This window comes from Ornithorhynchus anatinus, chromosome 4, assembly GCF_004115215.2.
Source record: "Ornithorhynchus anatinus isolate Pmale09 chromosome 4, mOrnAna1.pri.v4, whole genome shotgun sequence".
In the NCBI taxonomy this organism is placed as follows: domain Eukaryota; kingdom Metazoa; phylum Chordata; class Mammalia; order Monotremata; family Ornithorhynchidae; genus Ornithorhynchus; species Ornithorhynchus anatinus.
In genome coordinates this window covers 62,042,256-62,063,422 of record NC_041731.1, presented here as the reverse complement: position 1 = coordinate 62,063,422, position 21,167 = coordinate 62,042,256, and the positions used below count along the sequence as shown (strand labels likewise).

The window sequence follows — 21,167 nt, the reverse complement described above, 5'->3', positions numbered from 1 at the left end:
AAAAGATTAAATACTCCTTGTTTCCTGCCTAGCGGGAGGGGAACCAAGGAGTTACTCTGGCCTTCAGTGCTGCTCAGTTGCAAATTCAACCCACATGTGAGCTGGGGCTAGAGAATTTGGGCATATGAATAGTACTTAGCATGCTCCAGTGTTTCTATAGGAAACATTTAGGCACCTGGATTGGTGAACTGCATCTGTAGAGGCTCAAGAAAAACAGTGGGTTTTAAAATAAAAAGTATATGACCAGGAATTACATTTAAAATTATAACTATGCCTTAATGAAGTTACTATAGTCAACAGTATAGTTGAAAATGGACAGTTATGCTTTAAGTTCTTTTTCGTGGAAAATGAGTCAAGGTTGCTATACCAGTTATGTAAGCAGATGGTGGAAATTTGTGTTTGCAGAGAAAGATTTTATTTCAGATTTGGAGAACCAGAACTTCCAGTTGTGACATAAAAAACTAATTTGCAGCTGGCCCTTCGGGGAAGCATCTCTCATCCTCCTGTCTCTTCCTGCTTGAGTCTATACTTCACTCTGCTACCTGAATTATCTTTCTATAGAAACTTTCTGGGCATGTCACCCCACTCCTCAAAAATCTCCAACCTGTGTGTCAAGCAAAAACTCCTCCCTCTTGGCTTCAAAGCTCTCCGTCATCTTTCCCCCTCCTACCTCACCTCCCTTCTCTCCTTCTACAGCCCAGCCTGCACACTCTGCTCCTCTGCTGCCACTAACCTCCTCACTGTACCTCATTCTCGCCTGTCCAGCTGTCGACCCCTGGTCCACATCCTACCGCTGTCCTGGAACGCCCTCCCTTCTCACATCTGCCAAACTAGCTCTCTTCCCCCCTTCAAAGCCCTACTGAGAGCCCAGCTCCTCCAGGAGGCCTTCCCAGACTGGTCCTCCTCCTCTACTCCCATCATCACCCCTACTCCCTCCCTCTACTTTACTCCCTTCCTCACCCCACAGCACGTGTACACATTCATTTTTCTAATAGCAGTCATTTAAGTTCTCGGTGCCACAGTCACCTCATCTGTAAAATGGGGTTTAAGACTGTGAGCCTCAAGTGGGACAACCTGATTACCCTGTATCTACCTCAGCGCTTTGCTCTGCACATAGTAAGCGCTTAACAAATACAAACATTATTAGTATTATTATTATTAATCCTGGCTCTGCTACTTGTCTGTTGTGTGACCATGGGCAAGTCACGTCACTTCTCTGTGCTTCAGTTTCCTCAACTGTAAAATGGGGATTAAGACTGTGAGTCCCACATAGGTCAATCTGATTATCTGTTATCTGTGCCAGTGCTTAGAACAGTGCTTGGCACATAGTAAGCGCTTAACAAATACCATTATTATTATTATTACTACTGTTTTTATCAAAGCTGCTATTAGTGCTATTATTGCTGCTACTGCTATTTCTGCCACTTCTACCTACTACCTTTCCCCAAGCATGGCCTGCACATGTAATTCTTTCCTCTAAAAAAGGGTTTATTTTAAGTTTAAGAACTGCCAAAAACCATTTAGCAAACCATTTTCAAAGGGAATCCATTCATTCATTCAACCATATTTACTGAGCGCTTACGGCATGCAGAGCACTGTACGAAGTGCTTGGAAATGCTCCAGTGTCATACTGCCGTCTAGACAGGGTTGGGTCTGAGGGTGAATATAGATTATCTTGATGATGTGGCCTTGTTTTGTTTTGTTCTGTTTTGCTTTGCTGTCTGTCTCCCCCGATTAGACTGTGAGCCCATCATTGGGCAGGGATTATCTCTATCTGTTGCCGAATTGTACATTCCAAGCACTTAGTGCAGTGCTACGCACATAGTAAGTGCTCAGTAAATACTACTGAATGAATGAAAGAACTAGGGAGGGGATGGCTTAACAATCTCAACTTTGGATTTCACAGGGAGCTATTCTCCTTTCCTCATTTTGTTCCTTTAAGCAGCGTGGCTCAGTGGAAAGAGCATGGGCTTTGGAGTCAGAGGTCATGGGTTTGTATCCCAGCTCTGCCACTTGTTAGCTGTGTGATTGTGGGCAAGTCACTTAACTTCTCTGTGCCTCAGTTACCTCATCTGTAAAATGGGGATAAAGACTGTGAGCCCCACGTGGGACAACCTGATTCCCGTGTGTCTACCCCAGCGCTTAGAACAGTGCTCTGCACATAGTAAGTGCTTAACAAATACCAACATTATTATTACACCAGCTTGTCTGAACTCTAAAAGGCTTTTGCTACTTCTCCAGTCTTTCCTTTCAATGTTTAAAAATGTATAAGAAAAAGCCAGGGCCTGGACAAAGTGGCTGGCGCCTTTGGGGCCAAATCCCAGTACACTAGCTATTGCAGCCCCATCTCTATGTAGGAAGATTGTATCTAAAGCAGAGGGACACACGGTCAACACTCCATAGGGTGCAAGCCTATCATCCACCTTTAGTCATGGCTTAGCCTCTATGCCCACTGAATCTACCAGTTTTGATGATGACTACCTTTCCAGACTGAGCCGTCCCTTACCCTCTGCTCCTCCTCCCCTTCCCATTCCCCCTACTCCCTCCCTCTGCTCTACCTCCTTCCCCTCTCCACAGCACTTGTGTATATTTGTTTATACTATTTATTACTCTATTGTATTAATGATTTGTATACATCTATGATTCTATTTATCTATTTTTATGGCATTGATGCCTGACTACTTGTTTTGTTGTCTCCCCCTTTTATACTGTGAGTTCGTTGTTGGGCAGGGATTGTCTCTATCTGTTGCCCAATTATACATTCCAAGCGCTTAGTAAGCACTTAGTAAGCACTCAATGAATGAAGAATGAATTTGAGGGATAATAATAATAACTGTGGTATTGTTAAGCGCTTACTATGTGCCAGGTACTGTACTTAGTACTGGGGTGGATACAAGGTAATCAGGTTGGATGCAGTCTCTGTCCCACACAGGGAACACAGTCTTAAACCCCATTTTCCAGATGATGTAACTGAGGCCCAGAGAAGTGAAGCAATTTACCCAAGGTCACATAGCAGAGCCAGGATTAGAACTTGTTCCTTCTGACTGCCAGGCCTATGCTCTACCCACTAAGCCACCAGGCTGCTAGCCTAGCAGCAGTTAAAAAGGGGGCATAAATTCTGCTTAAAATATGTGGATATTTTTAAGGTTCTGATGACTCCGGGGGGAAAATCGTTTGTGATGTGTAATATAGTGATGAGGTGGGAGGAGGAAGACGGGGGCAGGGAGGGAAATAGGGTCAGCAAACTGAAATAGCCCATAAGACCACTGTGCCCCGATACTGACCTGGCAACGGGTCATTCACGAGCAACAATAATAATGATAATAACTGTGATATCTGTTAAGCACTTATAATAATACTACTAATAATAATTATGGTATTTGTTAAGCTCTTACTATGTGCCAAGCACTGTTCTAAGTGTTGGGGTAGTTACAAGGTAGTCAGTTTGTCCCATGTGGGGCTCACAGTCTTAATCCCCATTTTACAGAGGACGTAACTGAGGTACAGAGAAGTTAAGTGACTAGCCCAAGGTCATTTAAGGCAATTGGCGAAGCCGGGATTAGAACCCACTTCCTCTGACTCCCAAGCCTTTGCTTTTTCCACTAAATCTCGCTGCTTCTCTTATCACATGTTAAGCACTGTACTAAGCACTGGGATAGGTACAAGATAAATCAAGTCCCATATGGGGCTCATAGTCTAAACAGGAGGGAGAAGAGAGATTGAATCTTCATTCTGCAGATGAGGGAACTGAGGCATAAAGAAATTCAGCAACTTGCCCAAGGTCACACAAGCCGACGAATGGTGGAGAGGAGAGTAGAACTTTGCTCTTTCCACTACACCGCTTCTCTTGTCATTTCTCCTAGGCGGCAAATCGGGTCTGAACCCACTTCCAAAAGAGGAGAGGAGGAAGGAGTGAGTGGAGGAGGGGTAGGGAGGAATATGCTAGGACAATTTCAGCATCAACGAAGGCGTTGACAGTAGCACACTGACCTTTCTGTTGTTCAGGCACCAGTCAGTCTGTTTCTCCGTCTTCCCCTTTCCCCTTCCCCCCAACCCAGCTCACTGCCTAGTGGATGAGGCCACCCAGGCTCTTGAAGTGGGTGTTCGATAAATATAATAGAACTGAGTTGGGCCAAAAGGTCTTCCATATCCATGACCAGGAAATTTCATAACCATTTCGAGGACGCCTCTACGCTGTGCTGAAAGGATGTCGGCGAGGCGTGTCCGTTTTGACTGCTTAGGGGCTGCCAGGAGCTCTCCCTTAATGTGTTTTTTGTCCCTTCCTCTGTCCCTACAGCTATTCATTGAGAAATGGCAATAAAAGAACAGCTGCCTCCAAATTCTTCACAAGGTTGTTTCTCTTAGTTTCATTTCAATTTTCTCAGGGCCTTTAGCCTGACTCTCAGGAGTGGGAAATCAACTGAACTATTGATGAGGTTTACTGGGCATGCTCGGTCAGAAATAATAATGATAATAGTAGTACTTGTTAAGCTCTTACTGTGTGCCAAGCACTGTTCTAAGCACTGGAGTAGATTCAAGTCAATCAGGTTGGACACAGTCTCTGTCCTAGATGGGGCTTCACACTCTAAGTCCCCATTTTAGCTTGTCTTCAATCAAAATGAATTCCTTCATTCATTGATTTTTTTCTACTATATCATATTTTTAAGAAATTTACAGCATCAGCAGAGTGCCCAGACAAATAGATGTGGACATTACCTAGAGACCTCTTTAGTCTGATTCTTTATTATCTTATAGGGTATTGTTTGGGTATGGGAAGCTAATGTGAAATGCACACAGGCTGAACATACTCTTTTTCTTATCTCTGAAAAGCATCAGTGGAAAATTTAAAATAATTGGTGAATTCAGTAAGAACACAGAAAAACCCCTATTTCCCTTTTCTTATTTTAAGAGGGGAAATTATGAATATTAGAAATGAGTGCATTACCTTCTACTCAACAGTACAGTTGTGGAGCCCACTGTGGGGTTGGGATTGTCTCTATTGCTGAATTGTACTTTCTAAGCACTTAGTATAGTGCTCTGCACACAGTAAGCGCTCAATAAAGACGATTGAATGAATGAATGAATTTTACAGATGAGGTAACTGAGGCCCAGAGAAGTTAAGTGACTTGCCCAAGGGTCACCCAGCAAACATGCGGCAAAGCTGGGATTAGAACCCAGGTCCTTCTGACTCCCACGCCCATGCTCTATCCACTAAGTCACGCAGAAAGATTCTAGCCAACTTCCTAAACTGTAGTCATTCGATGACTCTTGGTCCTCTGACCCCCTACCTATGCTTTCTCCTTCCCTCATCAAACCTGCCAAACTACATAGGACAGTGGTCTGTACATAGTAAGCATTCAATAAATAACGAATGAATGAAATGAATGAATCCCTCTCCATTTGCAAAAACCTCTTAAAAAAGCAACTTTTTTAAAAAAGCATTCCACAGCTAATCCTCACCAACCTGGGAGTCCTCTGACCTGGGTTCTAATCCCGCCTCCACCACTGTCCCCTGTGTGACCTTGGGCAACTCATTTAATTTCTCTGGGCCTCAGTTTCCTTATCGATTCAATGGGGCTTTGATACCTGGTCTCTCAACTCAGACTGTGAGCCCCAAGTGAAACAAGGAACTGTGTATGATCTGCATATACTGTATCAACCCTAGTGCTTAGTACAGTACTTAAGTCATAGTAAACATGAGTAAACATAATAGTAAACATCACAAATGTCACAGTTCACTTGGACATGCCACCCTATCAACTCTGTCATGTGCATACCTGTTTTTAGATGTTATGTTTACTTTCCTACTTTTGTCTTCTTCATTTATATTTATGCTTTTATTCTTACTTCTTTTCTGTTCTACATTAAAAGTGCCTCCAGGACAGAGATCAGGTCTTCTATGTCTGTTTAATATTGCCATGTATCTAAAGACTAATGCTGCTGGCAATGATTGTAGATAGAAGTAAGAAATGTTAGCTCCTGACTCATGTACTCAATACCACACCAATAATGCATTGGGAAGCAGAATAGCCTGGGGGTAGAGCATGGGCCTGGGAGTCAGAAAGTCAAGGGTTCTAATCCTAGCTCCACCACTTGTCTGCTGTGTGAACTTGAGGAAGTCACTTCACTTCTCTGGGCCTCAGTTCCCTCATCTGTAAAATGGAGATTAAGATTGTGACCCCTGTATGGAACAGGGACTGTGTCCAAACTAATTATCTTGTATCTATCCCAGCACTTAGAACAGTGCCTGGCACATTCATTCATTCATTAAATCATATTTATTGAGTGCTTACTGTGTGCAGAGCACTCTACTAAACACTTGGAAAGTACAATTCAGCAACAAATACAGACAATCCCTACCCAACAAGGGGCTCACAGTCTAGAAGATAGTAAGCACTTAACAAATACCATAAGGATTATTATTATCCAACTGTGGTATTTTAGAGGACAATACATGGGGGGAAATAGATAAATTTTCTCACAGGTGCAAACAGCACATTTCACCTATTTTTCAGGTGGAAGAGGTTGGGGGGAAGTTGGGAAGTGTAGGGAGTTGGAGGGCAAGTCTCATCCTGGAAGTTCCTAGGAGCACATGCTATCATCACTGTTACTATTTAAATATTCTTCGGCAAAAATTCTCAATCAGAGACATGACTGAGGGTACTTCAAAGTACGAAAGGCTTTATGGTAGTTTTAGGCGGCAGCAGGAACAGCTCCTGTTTGCTACTGAACTGCTTCTTACTGAGCTCTCCAAGAACTCAGCAAAAACTCCAGGGAGCTCTAAATATTGACAGAGCAGTGTACAAGTTCTATAAATGATTGAAAGGGCCTGCCCCTTTGCTACTCCACAGATGGAAAGAGGACAAGGAATTCTCTATCTTCATATCATTTGAGGAGCTACCGTCTCTTTCAAAATGACGGATAAATTCATTCATAACGGTATGCTCCTCAATACCTGTGATCAGGAGAATTGGGTACCTTACACAAATTGCCCAAAACACACTTTTCCAAAATTCTTATCATCCTCCTGAGCTTTCTACTTCTGGGCCTTGGAGTCCAAGAGGTTCAGAAATCGACTCTAAAGGCAAATGTCATTTCATCTGTACTGAAAATTGGGATATCTCCTGAAACCATCAATCACCAGAACATTCATGCGGTTACTTTCCCCAGAATACCCTAAAAAGGTGTCACAGGAAAGCACTCAAAAACCATGCATATTAACAAACTGAAGGTACAGTACCTTTAGCAGTACGTTGACTTTCTTCAGTTTTGGGGAAAAAAACTCTGATTACACCCGTGTTGATATAAATCAAAGGCAAACTGCGGGAGGTGAGTGTGTGAGTCCTCATCGGCTGACCAGAAGACTTCCTCTTCTCTTTTTGGGTCCGGGGGAGCTTTGCTTGAAATATATTTGCAATTGCATTGAGCAAAGGAAAATAGAGAACAACATCAAATGCTTGGGCTGAAAGAAGTATCTCGTGAAGGAAATGAGGAGAACCATCCGTTAGACCTTCGGACAACTTGTGGAAGCTTCTTCTTTCACTTCGTGATGTTAACTTGTGCCTGACATTTTTAGTTACAGCTTTTGTATATGTAAGAGAGAGAAATCCATGCTGCTGCTGATGCGAGCCATCTAAAAGTTTTGTGGTGGTCTGTTCCAAGAAAAGGAAATTACAAGAAATATTTTGTTATGAAGAGATAAACATCTTAAAAAGAAAATATTGTGATTATCCTTTACATTTTTCTCACTTTAATGTATTCATTTAATAAGCTCGATAGGCCTATTCTTTCCATTAGAAATGTATTTGAACCAGGTAACAAAGGCCCCTTGATTGTGCGTGACACAAATTTACTATACATGCAGTACTAACGAGGTTTCATGATTTGTAAGATGCCAATTGTGAAGTCTTTGAAGGAAAGACTTTAATATACAATGAACACTTAATAATAATAATAATGTTGGTATTTGTTAAGCGCTTACTATGTGCAGAGCACTGTTCTAAGCGCTGGGGGAGATACAAGGTAATCAGGTTGTCCCACATGAGGCTCACAGTCTTAATCCCCATTTTACAGATGAGGTAACTGAGGCCCAGAGAAGTGAAGTGACTTGCCCACAGTCACACAGCTGACAAGTGGCAGAGCTAGTATTTGAACCCATGACCTCTGACTCCCAAGCCCAGGTTCTTTCCACTGAGCCATGCTGCTCCTCTTACTGTACGCTCGTTGTGGGCAGGGAATGTATCTTAACTCTGCTGTACTGTACTCTCCTAAGTACTTAGTACAGCACTCTGCAATTAGTAAGCGCTCACTAAATACCACTGATTGATTGATTGACTTCAACAAATACAACAGAACAGATGCTCGTCAAACTCTCTTCTAGAGATTAGCACCCTTTTAAACATTGTTTTTTGTGACCATGGGGCAGAAAGCACCTGAAGCCTTGTAGGCTATTTTTCTAAGTAGAATTTTGACACTGCAGTAAAGAAAGGCTTAATTTAAACAGGATCTCCCGGGATCTGGGATGCAATAACTTTCAAGGGGCCATGATGGTTATTAGGATGTAGTATCACTGACTGACAAATCAGAGTCTCCTTCAGAACCATTTGGGGCAACAGTAAAACCCTGAGTTTGGTACGGTGCTAGGATAACATAAGGCAAAGAATCAACAAACTGCTTTGTTTTTTAAAATTCTATTCCTTTCAACTTTCCTTTCTGTGAATCTATGCTGTCCACAAGCCTTGTCTTTAAAATAGTTTTTACAAAACATAATTTTCAATAAGGACTTATGTAGAACACCAATTACAATTCCTTCAAGTATAATCATTTTTCTGTATTCCATTAAACTCACAGATTTTGGCTCTGGGTGGACAAAATCTCTACATTTTAAATAAGATTTCTGGGACAAAAAAATATAAGGCAGTGGTAATGGCATTATTTCTAAAACCCTTACTATTAATGAACAAAATTATAGAAAATATGAAGAAACTTCACTAGCTTTTATGAAATGAAATATTTTAAAATATACATTATATTTATTTTGGCAGAACATATAATTAGTAGATTAGATGTCAATTAATATTGCTAAAGCAGCATTAAGAATGTCAACATTCTGCAAATACAGAATAAAGCTCTTTCAACTTATTTCATAAGTTCATAAGCTTCTTAAATTCATAAGTTATTTCATAAAGATATTTCTTATCTTTACATACTTTACTAAGTGTTAGTATTTTACCCTTTTAATTTTGGAATGTTGAAAGAACATATGGTAAAGAAAATAGGGCAATCAAGAAGGATTTAGTCATTAGTAATCAAGTTTTCTTTTTCAGAAGCAGAAGTTGAAGAAAAAACAAACAAAAGTATGAAAATGTATTACACCAACATTAACATGGAAAAAAAAATCAACCCAAACAGAACTTCCATTAACATGAGCGTTGTGTTTTACAGCCAACACATCTAATGCTAGAGAGAGACAATATGCCCGGGATTTTGGAAAACATATTTCAAATCACAAATTACTTTTATTTCTGCCTTAAAACCCAATGTTTATAAATGTAAACTACATACACATAGTATACAAAAGGTATTTATGTACAAGCACTGTTTATACTCTTGTGCACTAAACCCAAGAATAAAGGGATTTATTAATGCTTTACTAATTTCTTTAAGTAAATTGGAAGTCATGCTATCCTGACCTAAAATTTAATCAAACAAAAAAGATCAAAAAAACTCAAAAAATCCTAATGAGTTACACTTGATGACTGAACTTGCTGGTTAGGATATTCTGAAAGTCATCAAAAATTCAAGAAAATGGTTTGGTAGTACTAATTTGCATGTGAGATTGGCTGTAAAACTATTGGGTGGGGTGGTGAGATTATAATAAAAATGATATTTAAGTGTGTACTATGTGTCAAGCACTGGGGCAGATACAATTAATCATGTGGGTCACACTCCCTGCCCGACACAGTGCTCTGTGTCTAAACGAGAGGGAGAACTGGTATTGAATCTCCATTTTGCAGATGAGGAAACAGAGGCAAAAATGACTTAAGGGACTTGCCCAAAACAACACAGCCGGCAAGTGGTGGATTGGGGATTAGAATGCTGGTTGTCTGATTCGCAGGGCTATAACCTTTCTCTAAAATTGTCAATCAATCAATCAATGCTATTAAGTGTTTACCATGTGTAAAGCACTGTACTATGCCCTTGGGAGAGTACAATACTCTAGGTGTAGGTAGACACAATCCCTGCATACAAGGAACTAATCTAGAAGGGCACATAAATATTAAAATAAATTAAAGCTAGGGCTAAGATTATGGAAACAACTACTGTGAGTCTATCAGTGGGGTTTATATCAAAGTGCTTAAGGAGTATAAAGCCAATTGCCTAGGCGATGCAGAAAGGAGGGTGATTCAAGGAAATAACGCTTACTCAGGCAAGGCCTCTTGGAGGAGATGTGATTTTAGTAGGGTTTTGAAGATGGGGAGAGTGGTCTGTCATTCCTGGGGAAGGGGAAGTTCCAGGTCAGAGGAAGGAAGTGAGCAAGGGGTCGGTGGTGAGAAAGGTGAGATCAAATATAGTGTGGCTTAGTGGAAAGAGCATGGGCTTGGGAGTTAGAGGTCGTAGGTTCTAATCCTGGCTCCTCCACTTGTCAGCTGTGTGACTTTGGCCAAGTCACTTAACTTCTCTGGGCCTTAGTTACCTCACCTGTAAAATGGAGATTAATAATAATAATAATAATAATGGTATTTGTTAAGCGCTTACTATGTGCCAAGCACTGTTCTAAGCACTGGGATAAATACAAGGTTATCAGGTTGCCCCATGTGGGGCTCATGGTCTTGGTCCCCATTTTACAGATGAGGTAACTGAGGCACAGACAAGTTAAGTGACTTGCCCAGAGTCACACAGCTGACAAATGGCAGAGCCAGAATTCAAACGCATGATCTCTGACTCCCAAGCCCAGGGTCTTTCCACTAAGCCACGCTGATTAAGACTGTGAGCCCCAAGTGGGACAACCTGATGACCTCGTATCTACCCCAGCACTTAGAACAGTGCTTAGCACATAGTAAGCACTTAACAAATGCCATCATCATCATTATTATTTTTGGCACTAGGGGACCAAAGTGTTTAGTCTGGGTTGTAGTAGTCAATCAATCAATGGTATTTATGGACTGCTCACACCATTAATAGGAGTTCAATGAAGTACAAATGAGAGCTAATTGAGCTTATTAAAGCTGATGGTAAATAGTTTCTGTTTGACACAGGGACAGGTGGACAGGCACTGGAGGTTTCTGAGGACCGGGGAGACATGAATTGAACGACTGCTTTAGAAAAAGAGAAGCAGCGTGGCTCAGTGGAAAGAGCATGGGCTTGGGAGTCAGGGATCATGGGTTCTAATCCCATCGCTGCCGCTTGTCAGCAGTGTGACTTTGGGCAAGTCATTTCACTTCTCTGCCTAATTCACCTCATCTGTAAAATGGGGATTATGACTGTGAGCCCCACATAGGACAAGCTGATCACCTTGTATCCAGCCCGGCGCTTAAAATGGTGCTTTGCACATAGTAAGTGCTTAACAAATGCCATCATTCTTATTATTATTATTAAAAATGATTTGGGAGTCAGAGTGAAGTGAAGGGCAATGGAGTAAGTAGAGATCGGAGACAGGGAGGTCACTGAGGAGACTGACAAAGAAGTTGAGGAAGACTGTGATAAGCGCTTAGAGCAGAAGAGTACCAGTTTGGATGGAGAGGAAGGGGTGGATTCTAGAAATGCTGTGAGGGTAGAATTGACCGGCTTTCATGACAGACCGAATATGTGGGTTAAATGAGAAAGGTGAATCAAGAATAATGCCAAGACGATGGACTTGTGAGATAGGATGGTGGGGCTGCCTACGGTGATATGAAGGTCTAGGAAAGGACAGGGTTGGAGTGGAAAGATGAGGCATTCTGTTAACATTTACTGAGCAATCACTGTGTTTTTCAACCTGCCCCTTTTAAGTATGTACAGGCTGCAAAGCTGCATTTCTAAAGAAAAAAATTCTTGATATCCAATACCAATTTAATATGCACGTCCAGAAAAAAAAGGAATATTAGGTATTTAAAGCAGAACACAACTAATTATATTTAGTGTGTGTGTACAAATCCTCTATAAAAAATGTTATGATGATGATGGCATTTGTGGGCCTCCTATGTGCCAAGCACTATTCTAAGCACTGGGGGAGATACATGGTAATCAGGTTGTCCCACCTGGGACTCACAATCTTAATCCCCATTTTATAGATGAGATAACTGAGGTACAGAGAAGTGTAGTGACTTGCCCAAAGTCACACAGCTGCTAAATGGCAGAACTTTCCACTAAGCCATGCTGCTTCTCTTAAATGGATTTGGAGGATGGGAACACGGAGGATGGGAACATGAAGGATGGCTTCCAGGGAGAAGCGCCTGAGATCGCTCACTCCCCATCATGGCCTACCACATGCTGAGCAATTATACAGGTGGAGTATCCATCGTGAGAGCTCCTCTTCCAGCTGGCTCCTCACTGACTCCAAGAGTCAGGGTGCTCTCGGTTTCAGCTGTCCCCCAAACCTGGTAAAGCAAGGCTACAGCCTTCACACCTACCACCCCAACTCCAGGGGAAGATGACTGCCCTCCTAGCCACACATTTCTGGCACTCAAGAGATTCTTAATTGAAATGCTTGGTCCTCAGAGTCATTGGCATATAACATAACAGCTCTGTCCATCAACCTAGTTAAGAGTGGCCATAAACGGGGACTTCCTTAAGCATTATGACTGTTTAATGACAAAAGGGAAAGAAGGTAACAGGATTAAAAGTTCACCCATAAACCTGTTTATGGATGAAATCGAATCACTAGGGATGACAAAGTGCTCTTTAGATTGAGGAATTCAATTCCCTTGTCTGGTTTCTGTTAATGGAAGTTTTGTTGTATAATTTTAAAATGGTTTCTTACAGAAGGAAAGAAGCCAGAGAAATTACTGAAAGGGTCCTGCTTGCTGACGGGTCGAACCAACAAGGTGCGTCTATTCAGCTTGTCAGTACAGGAGAGGAAGACACCTCCATATTGCCCCAGAGACCAACACTCTTCCCCAAGGCTTGAGGTGGTGAACAGGAAGAGAGAGGGTGGAGAGACAAAAAGCAATAAAAAGCCATAAGCAAAATCGATTTGGATTTACAGTTCTGCTTTAAAGTCTGCGTAGTCCTGAGAAGCTGCGTGATACAGCCTGGGCCTAGACCTTTCTCTGTAAAGCCATGGTTAATGGATGTTTTCTTTTAATGTCAATTTTATATTTTCAGCAATAATCAGGGATAAGGAATTACACAGGATAGTTTTAGGGCATTTAAATGGCAAAATTCAAAAATATATTGCATTAAAGCAACCCTGCCTTATCTTTTAGCTTTTCATTCAATAAACACAGGGAGGCGATGATTAAAATTAAAGAATTTCAAATAGAGACGATTCCATTTCAAAAGGAAACCCATTTCAGTTTGCTGTGAGGTAAAAAGCTAAAGTGAGTCTACTTGGTGTGATAAATCCTGTAAGCATCCTACCTGTTGCATCCAAGAACAGACAGTTTGGTTAACAATACAGAATTACCAAAAATTGTATTTACTAAGTGAGTCTCACCACAAGTTTTTCTTTGCATTGCAGAAATATTCCTTCAAAATGTCCTGATTGCCAGCCTTCCCCTGGCCTGGAAAACACAATGTTCACCTTATCTATTCTAGGCAATTTGTTTGAGTTCACATCATTTAGACATTTTTCATCTGTACTTCAAATAGATATTATGCAAACAATTAGTATTCCTAATTGAAAGCTAGATTTGACAATGTAAACAAGGTAATTACATCGACCATATTTTCAAGGAAGCAATCAACACTTTGCTAAAGACAATAGGATCTTCAAGAGTTCTAATAAGTGTCTAAGGATAAACAAGCAAATGAAAAATATTTTGATGAAAGGAAAAACTTCATTAGGAATGAACCAAAGTAACAAGAGAAACTAATTAACTGAGAATGACTTTTAATAGTACCACCAATTACATTCTGAATGGTGAATTGAGAAATCGTATTGTAATGGACTTTCATCTTCTGAATAAAAAAAGTCACCATATTTTACAATTACATTTATGAGTGATTTACCAACATAGAATGGATTATGTCAATGTTAGTGATGAACTGTAAAAATAAAAATGAATCCTTTTCAGAATTGGATATTTTTAAAATTCAAAAGGCTAAGAAACCACTCATTTAATGCATACTTCATTAAGAAATTAACTGGTATTAGAAAATTAAATTATTCTATTTAAAATGATCAGAAACAAAGTATTTCAATACAACTTTTTTTAAAAGTATTCTATTTCTTTTCCTTGGAGAAAAATTAATTAGGAAACTACTATGGAATTTCCAAATAACGATGTGATTCCCACACTAACACTTTGCATTTTTCACTCTATCCCCTTAGGTCTCACAAAACAGTGGGAGTGAGTCACAATTTTGATGGAAAATTTACTAAGGAAAACTTGGAGCCGCTCTTGCTGTGAATAACTTTCAGTGGTCTCATACCTACAACTATAATACAAAGGAACTTTTTTTCTGACTAAATAACTATGCAAAAATGGAGAAGGGAAATGGGAGAATGGGCTATGAAAGCGGGAGGAAGGGGATAGAATGAACAAGTGGGAGGAAGAAATCAATCAACAGTATTTATTGAGAGCTTATAAAAATGAAAGGAGGTTTATGGGAGAAACTAATGAAATGTAGAGAAGAAAAGCAGAGACAAAAGCTCTAGACTGTAAGCTCTTTGTGGGCAGGGATCGATCGGGTCCTCCAACTCTGTTATACTGCATTTTTCCAAGTGCTTAGTACAGTGCTCTGCACACGGTAAACACTCAATAAACCCCACTGATAGATTTGAAAGAGGAAGGCATAGAAGGGTGTGGGTGCAGAGGAAAGAACAAGTGAAGGGGAAAGTTTCTATTACAGAAGTCTCTAGGCTGTGACTTGGAGAGTGAAGGATAAGGGAACTGGAATGACATTAGGAATGTTTTAAAGAGCCTACTGTGTTTTGTCCCAGGTGAGGCAATATGCTCCACAGTAACTGACTGGAAAATAATTAACATTATCTTAATACACTTTCTCCAGCACAAGTGCCTTTAAGACCGCTAATGGAGATTAACTATGGTTCCCTGGAGTGCCACTTCAGAAAGAGTACTTCAGTTGAGAAGAAAAGACCCAAGAGCGAGAGCAATCATTTATTTTCTGAGGAAATTCCTATATGCAGTTAACATGATGCATTATTCGGGATGGCAACATGGCACAGGTTCTTTTTTAAATAGACCACCCTGTTTTCTACAACAAAGCTTACAGAGCAATTACATTTCACAGTCACACAATATACAAAGAATAATTAACTGAAAATTACTTTGGGAGCAGGCAGATTTGTAAATCATTGTAGAAACAGTGATCATTAAGCTAGTGTCATTATTTATACATTTTTCTTTATTCAAAGGAAAAACAAAAAGTAAGTACTTTACAAAAACCCAACCTCATTTCACTATTGGCCACCGAGAGAGAAATACGATCTAAGCTTACCTGCTTCTGTAGTGATCGATGTTGAAGCTTTCTATTTTACATTTGACTTTGGTATACACGTCCTGGACATCAACTGAGGCACTGAGATCTTCTAGTTCACTAACCACACAGATTTCTAAAATAACAAGTAAAACCTAAGCATAAATTATCCACACAGATTTCTAAAATAACAAGTAAAACCTGAGCATAAATATCCATGTCCCGCAGTCAAGCTTATAAGGACAAAAAAGTCCCCATCTAAATCTTGGGGTCAAACAGCGATCTCTTAAAATTTTCCAATCACTGCCAATGAACCGTTTCTGACCACACACCCATGCACAGAAAATGCCATTCCTAAGCAATACGTTACGCTCCATCCAATTCGGTGCTCCACTTCAAAGAAGGGCAATGGGATGACTGATGCTCAGTAAATATTACTAACTGATTAACTGGAGGTAAGGTGTGATAATAATCTTCCCTGACACTGATGCTTCAAAGTGATTTTCCTGTGATTCCAAGGTTTATCAAATTCTTTGTTATAGCTAATTGAATAATAACAACAATTATTATAGCATTTATTAAGTGCTTACTAAGCTCCAAGCACTGAACTAAGTGGTGGATAGACATTGATACGGTCACCTACAGTCCCTGTTCCACAGTGGATCTCACAATCAAGAAGGCATCAAGAACAGATATTTAATCCCCATTTTACAGATTAGGAAACTGAGTCAATCGTATTCACTGAGTGCTTACTATGTTCAGGGCGTTGTATTAAGTGCTTGGGAAAATACAATATAACAATAAACAGACACATTCCCTGCCCTCTACGAGTTTACAGTCTAGAGGTGCAAAGAGGTTAAATGACTTTCCCAAGGTCACACAGCAGGCAAGAGGCATAAGCAGGGATTGGAACCCAGGTCCTCTGATTCCCAGGCCTGAGTTCTTTCCACTAAATCATGCTGCATCTCATTAAAGGGTACGGAAGGTCAGTTCCAAGGGACAGCTTCACTCGGTCAAATTATATTGAAATCAATGAAATTACAAAAATCTTTATTTCTTCACTCCTTAAATACAGAATGCGGAAGGAGGCAATGGTAAACCATTTCCATATTTTTACCAAGAAAACTCTGGATCAACTACCAGAACGATCGCAGGTGGAGGTGGGACGTTCTGGGAGAGATATGCCCATGGAATTGCTATGGGTCGGAAATGACTCGACAGCATAAGACCATATGGGATGCTCAGGCAAATCAGGTAAACTAATGAAAATCTATACGAAAATATACAAAACAAATCAGATGAGCATCCTCTAGAATGACGGAAAACCAGCATGGTCTGGTCTGGTATCTAGAGAACTGGGTTCTAATCCTAGTTCTACCAATGACCTGATATGCGTGGTTTGGTACAAGGCACTTATGCTTCCTCCACCTCACCTCATCTATAAAATGAGGACAATACTACCCACCTCTGCCAACCTCGCAAGGATACTGTGAAGATAAAATGTGGTCCTTAGTGTGAAAGCACTTTGGGAAACTGCAAGGGCAATATAAATAAAAACAATACAAAAAGCTTTTAAAAGCTAAAAATAAAATTGAAAGAAAGCAAGGTGATGTCCTTTTTAAATTCCGATACAATCCCCATTCATCTTAAATGGTTTGGTTCATTATGAAAAGTCCAACTCCCAGATGAGGTAGCTAATAAAATTTCCAGAGAGACGACAGACACCAATCCACAAAGACAAAATACCTAAATGCATAATATGACTACTGATACAGGATCTATCATTAGCAAATAGCTACTGAGATTCAGTGAATATATGCTTCTCCAGGAAATTTAGCTTTAGAGTTTAGGTCAGTCAACAATTTAAGCCTTAGGTTCAATGTACTGTACAGGGGATTGTGGTAGGAAGGTCCAGAGGTTATCTTGCATTATGAAGTCCCTAACAGAAGACTCTCCCTTCTAATTATTTTATTTTAAAAAGTAAAAAATTAGTAACAGAGAAACGATTTGGACCTGTACCTGTGCCTTTGCTTCCAGGGTCTGGAGCAAACAATTTTATAGTGATTTTTGGCAGCACCCACTGCATCCACAGACTCACACGTCCACTTGACACACCAATGTTACTTGTCGTTTGCTCCAAGGTAACAGAGTCGGAAAATGGTGAATCATCTCCAGCTTGTAGAGAATCCCCCTTGAGAAGAAAACAAAACAAACCATAAATGGTTTGAAAAGAGCCTATCATCATCTTGTGACAGTAACACCATGGAATTTCTCCATGAGTTAACACCATACCTTGGCTCACTGTATGTAGAGCACATGATTATAAACTAGATTATATGCCAGATTGTAAACTCTTTGAGGGCAGGGATCATGCCTGCCAACTCTATTGCTCTATACTCTCCCAAGCATTTGGCAGAGGTCTCTGCACGCAGTAAGTGCTCAGTAAATAATACCACTGATTTAGTCAATAACATTAGAAAAAAACCCTGATAAACTATCAGTGGCTTTGCACCCCATTAGAGTTTATATTTTCCTGCTGACAGCTTCCCCTTCTAATAAGAATAATTATTGTATTTGTTAAGCGCTCACTATGTGCCAGGCGCTGTATTAAACGCTTGGATGGATAAAAGCAAATCGGGTTGGACACAGTCCCTTTTCTGCATCGGGCTCACTTTCTGCTACCAACAATGAGTTGGCTTTATTCCCTGAACATTTAGAGGTCCAGGGTTGGATAGTTGAGGCCATGGCAAACAACTCTTTCTCTCCAAATTAATCAGCGCAGCCTCAATTTATTGTGACATGACACATCCTGAGAGCAAACTGGTCCTTCTTGCAATCCAATCAATGAGCCGCATTTATTGAACACTTTCTGTGTGCAGAGCACTGCAGACTTTGCACCTTGCCGATTAAAGTTTTTGATAATTCTTTTTTAAAGTTTCATATAAGGTGGCTTCCCTGAGTCCCTTTTCTGTTTTTAACTTCATGGAGTCATATTTTGCTTTCTCAGCTGAAAATGATCAAACACTTGTTTTCTTACATTACTCATTCAGCACAGCATGAGCATCTTGCAAAACTAATTCCACCATCCCGCACTTGGTCAAAAGAAAATTTGTCCTCCCCGAAATTAGTTCTCCAGCACATTAATCCTGAACCAAACTAACTTCCTTGCCCAAAGTTAATTTTAGAACAGCATTAGTTCTGCACAGCATTTTCAAACCAAATTACTGCTGTTCCCTAATGGAATAGAAATGTAACTCTTTTTCCCATTGACCCAGTGACTTTGCCAAAACAAATCTGCCGATTGTGGTGATTTTCAGGAACTTAACTCTTTGTCTGAGGGGAGCCCCAAGTGTACTTTCACTTCACCAAAAATTCACTGAGCTCCCCCCGAGTGTGTGATGATGTAGTAGGTACTGTGGGAAATAATAAAATGTATGTATATTTTATATATTTTGATGGTAGTGATGCCTGTCTACTTGTTTTATTGTCTGTCTCCCCCTTCTAACTGTGAGCCGGTTACTGGGTAGGGAATGTCTCTGTTGCAAAGCTGTACTTTCCAAGGGCACAGTTCAGTGCTCTGCACACAGCAAGCACTCAATTAATACGATTGAATGAATGAAGATATAGGAAATAGGCAATTAGATATTTTCTATAAATAATGCTTTTTCGCAGCCCTTGACTTAGGAGTCTGTGATTAACAAGAGGAGAAAAGAGTTAATGATACATGCATTTAGTAAGATATTGTGTGTGGTGACTGGGTATATGTGTGTGTGTATGTATGTCACATGATTTGTTTAGCATCATTGCCTGGCCAGATACGGGGCATAAGGACAGCCACATGTTCTGGTTTCTCTTTTTACCTCCTCTTGCTATTGCTGCTCCGGGAGCAGATGCAGGGATCACAGCTACTGGTAGCTTTCCCAGGCAGGATGGTCCACTCTAGTCCACCCTGACACACCTCTTGTGCACCAGAGGCCCAGGGAAAGGGTAACCCTAGACCTTAATTAGGTAGCTCGTCTGAAGACCTCTCCCCAAAGTCGGTTGGTAAATTTATTTTCAGGTGGCTATTATCTACACAAGGGACTAATACACCAGCCCAATGACTAGGTTTACCACCAATTCCAATTTTAACTCCTTTCCAGAGAGTTTTATGCCAGGGTTAACTTTCATAGGGGAGCCTGACCTATATCCCAAAGCAACTGTGCCACTCTAGCACACTGCTGATGTTTGATGGATATTTATCATCATTCCCATCAACCTCAGTAAAGCTTTTAACACCACAATGTGGAAGTGGCAAAGACTTTTGGTCAGCTGCCATTTGCCTAAGAAGGTGATTTTATTGATTTTACTCTCTGGTCTCTCTGGTTTAAGTGGTGGGGGTTTTTTTGTTGTTCATTTCGGCTTAGTGGAAAGAGCCCGGGCTTGGGAGTCAGAGGTTGTGGGTTCTAATCCCAGCTGCGTCACTTGTCAGCTGTGTGACTTTGGGCAAGTCACTTAACATCTCTGTGCCTCAGTTACCTCATCTGTAAAATGGGGATTAAGACTGTGAACCCCTCATGGACAACCTGATTATCTTGTATCTACCCCAGTGCTTAGAACAGTGTTTGGCACATAGTAAGCATTTAACAAATACCATCGTTATTACTGCACATTACACATTTGGACAAAGTTCACAATTAAAGTAAAATTAAATTATTAGTCACCATCCCTCCAAGAAAAGAATGAAGATTATTGCAGTAAGCTTGTTGGGGGCAGGGAATGTATCTGCTTATTGTTGTATTGTACTCTCCCAAGTGCTTAGTACAGTGCTCTGCACAGGTAAACACTCTATACGTATTTTATACATATACATCTATATATATATACATATATAATTGAATGAATGAATGAATAAATGAATGGCTGCATATCCACTCTACAGTCTATGCCTCCTATGGGAGGAAGTAAAGGATTTCAGTCTCTCATAGCAGCAGCAGTATTAGGCACTGAATCAGGAGGAGACCAAAGTAGAATAACCCACAGCCCTGAATCACCTACAAAATCCATCTCCTTCACTCTTGTGCTTGGGTCACAGAGCACTGCTGGCGGAAATCTAAATATCAGGCCAACTTGGTCCACTTCAAGTTTATCCTTGCACGCTTTAAACCTGCCCTCTCCTCTGCCTCGAAAAGCTATTTCTCCAGCCTTACCGACGCTTATGCCTATCGCCCTGGCCAGTTGTTCCAGACACTTAATTCCCTCCTCAGGACCCCTGTCCTTCTGCGTCCTCCATCTCTTATCCCCGGTGACCTGGACACCTACTTACATTACAGGCAGTGAACATGTCTGCTAATTCTCTTGTATTATACTCACCCAAGCACTTAGAACAGTGTTCTGCACATAGTAAGCACTCAATAAATACCACTGATTGATTAATACTTTAATTGCAAGCTACTTGAGGGCAGGAATTGTGTCTAACAACTCCACTTTATTTACTGAGTGCTTAGTGCGTAAGACCTTTGCATTAAGTGCTTGTGAGTACAATATACCAGTTGCCAGACATGTTCCCTGACCACAAGATGCTTGCAGTCTAGAGGGAAGTACAC

At 40.6% G+C, this 21,167-nt stretch overlaps 1 protein-coding gene across 1 annotated transcript in view; it reads right to left on the bottom strand.

Annotated features, from left to right (window-relative positions):
- Positions 1 to 21,167, bottom strand: part of VPS13B (vacuolar protein sorting 13 homolog B) — a 932,812-nt gene that overhangs the window by 407,022 nt on the left and 504,623 nt on the right. The window contains 4 exon segments of the mRNA XM_029063425.2: positions 7,241 to 7,652; positions 12,962 to 13,103; positions 15,604 to 15,718; positions 17,602 to 17,773. Of these exon segments, the coding sequence (XP_028919258.1) occupies positions 7,241 to 7,652; positions 12,962 to 13,103; positions 15,604 to 15,718; positions 17,602 to 17,773 (841 nt within the window).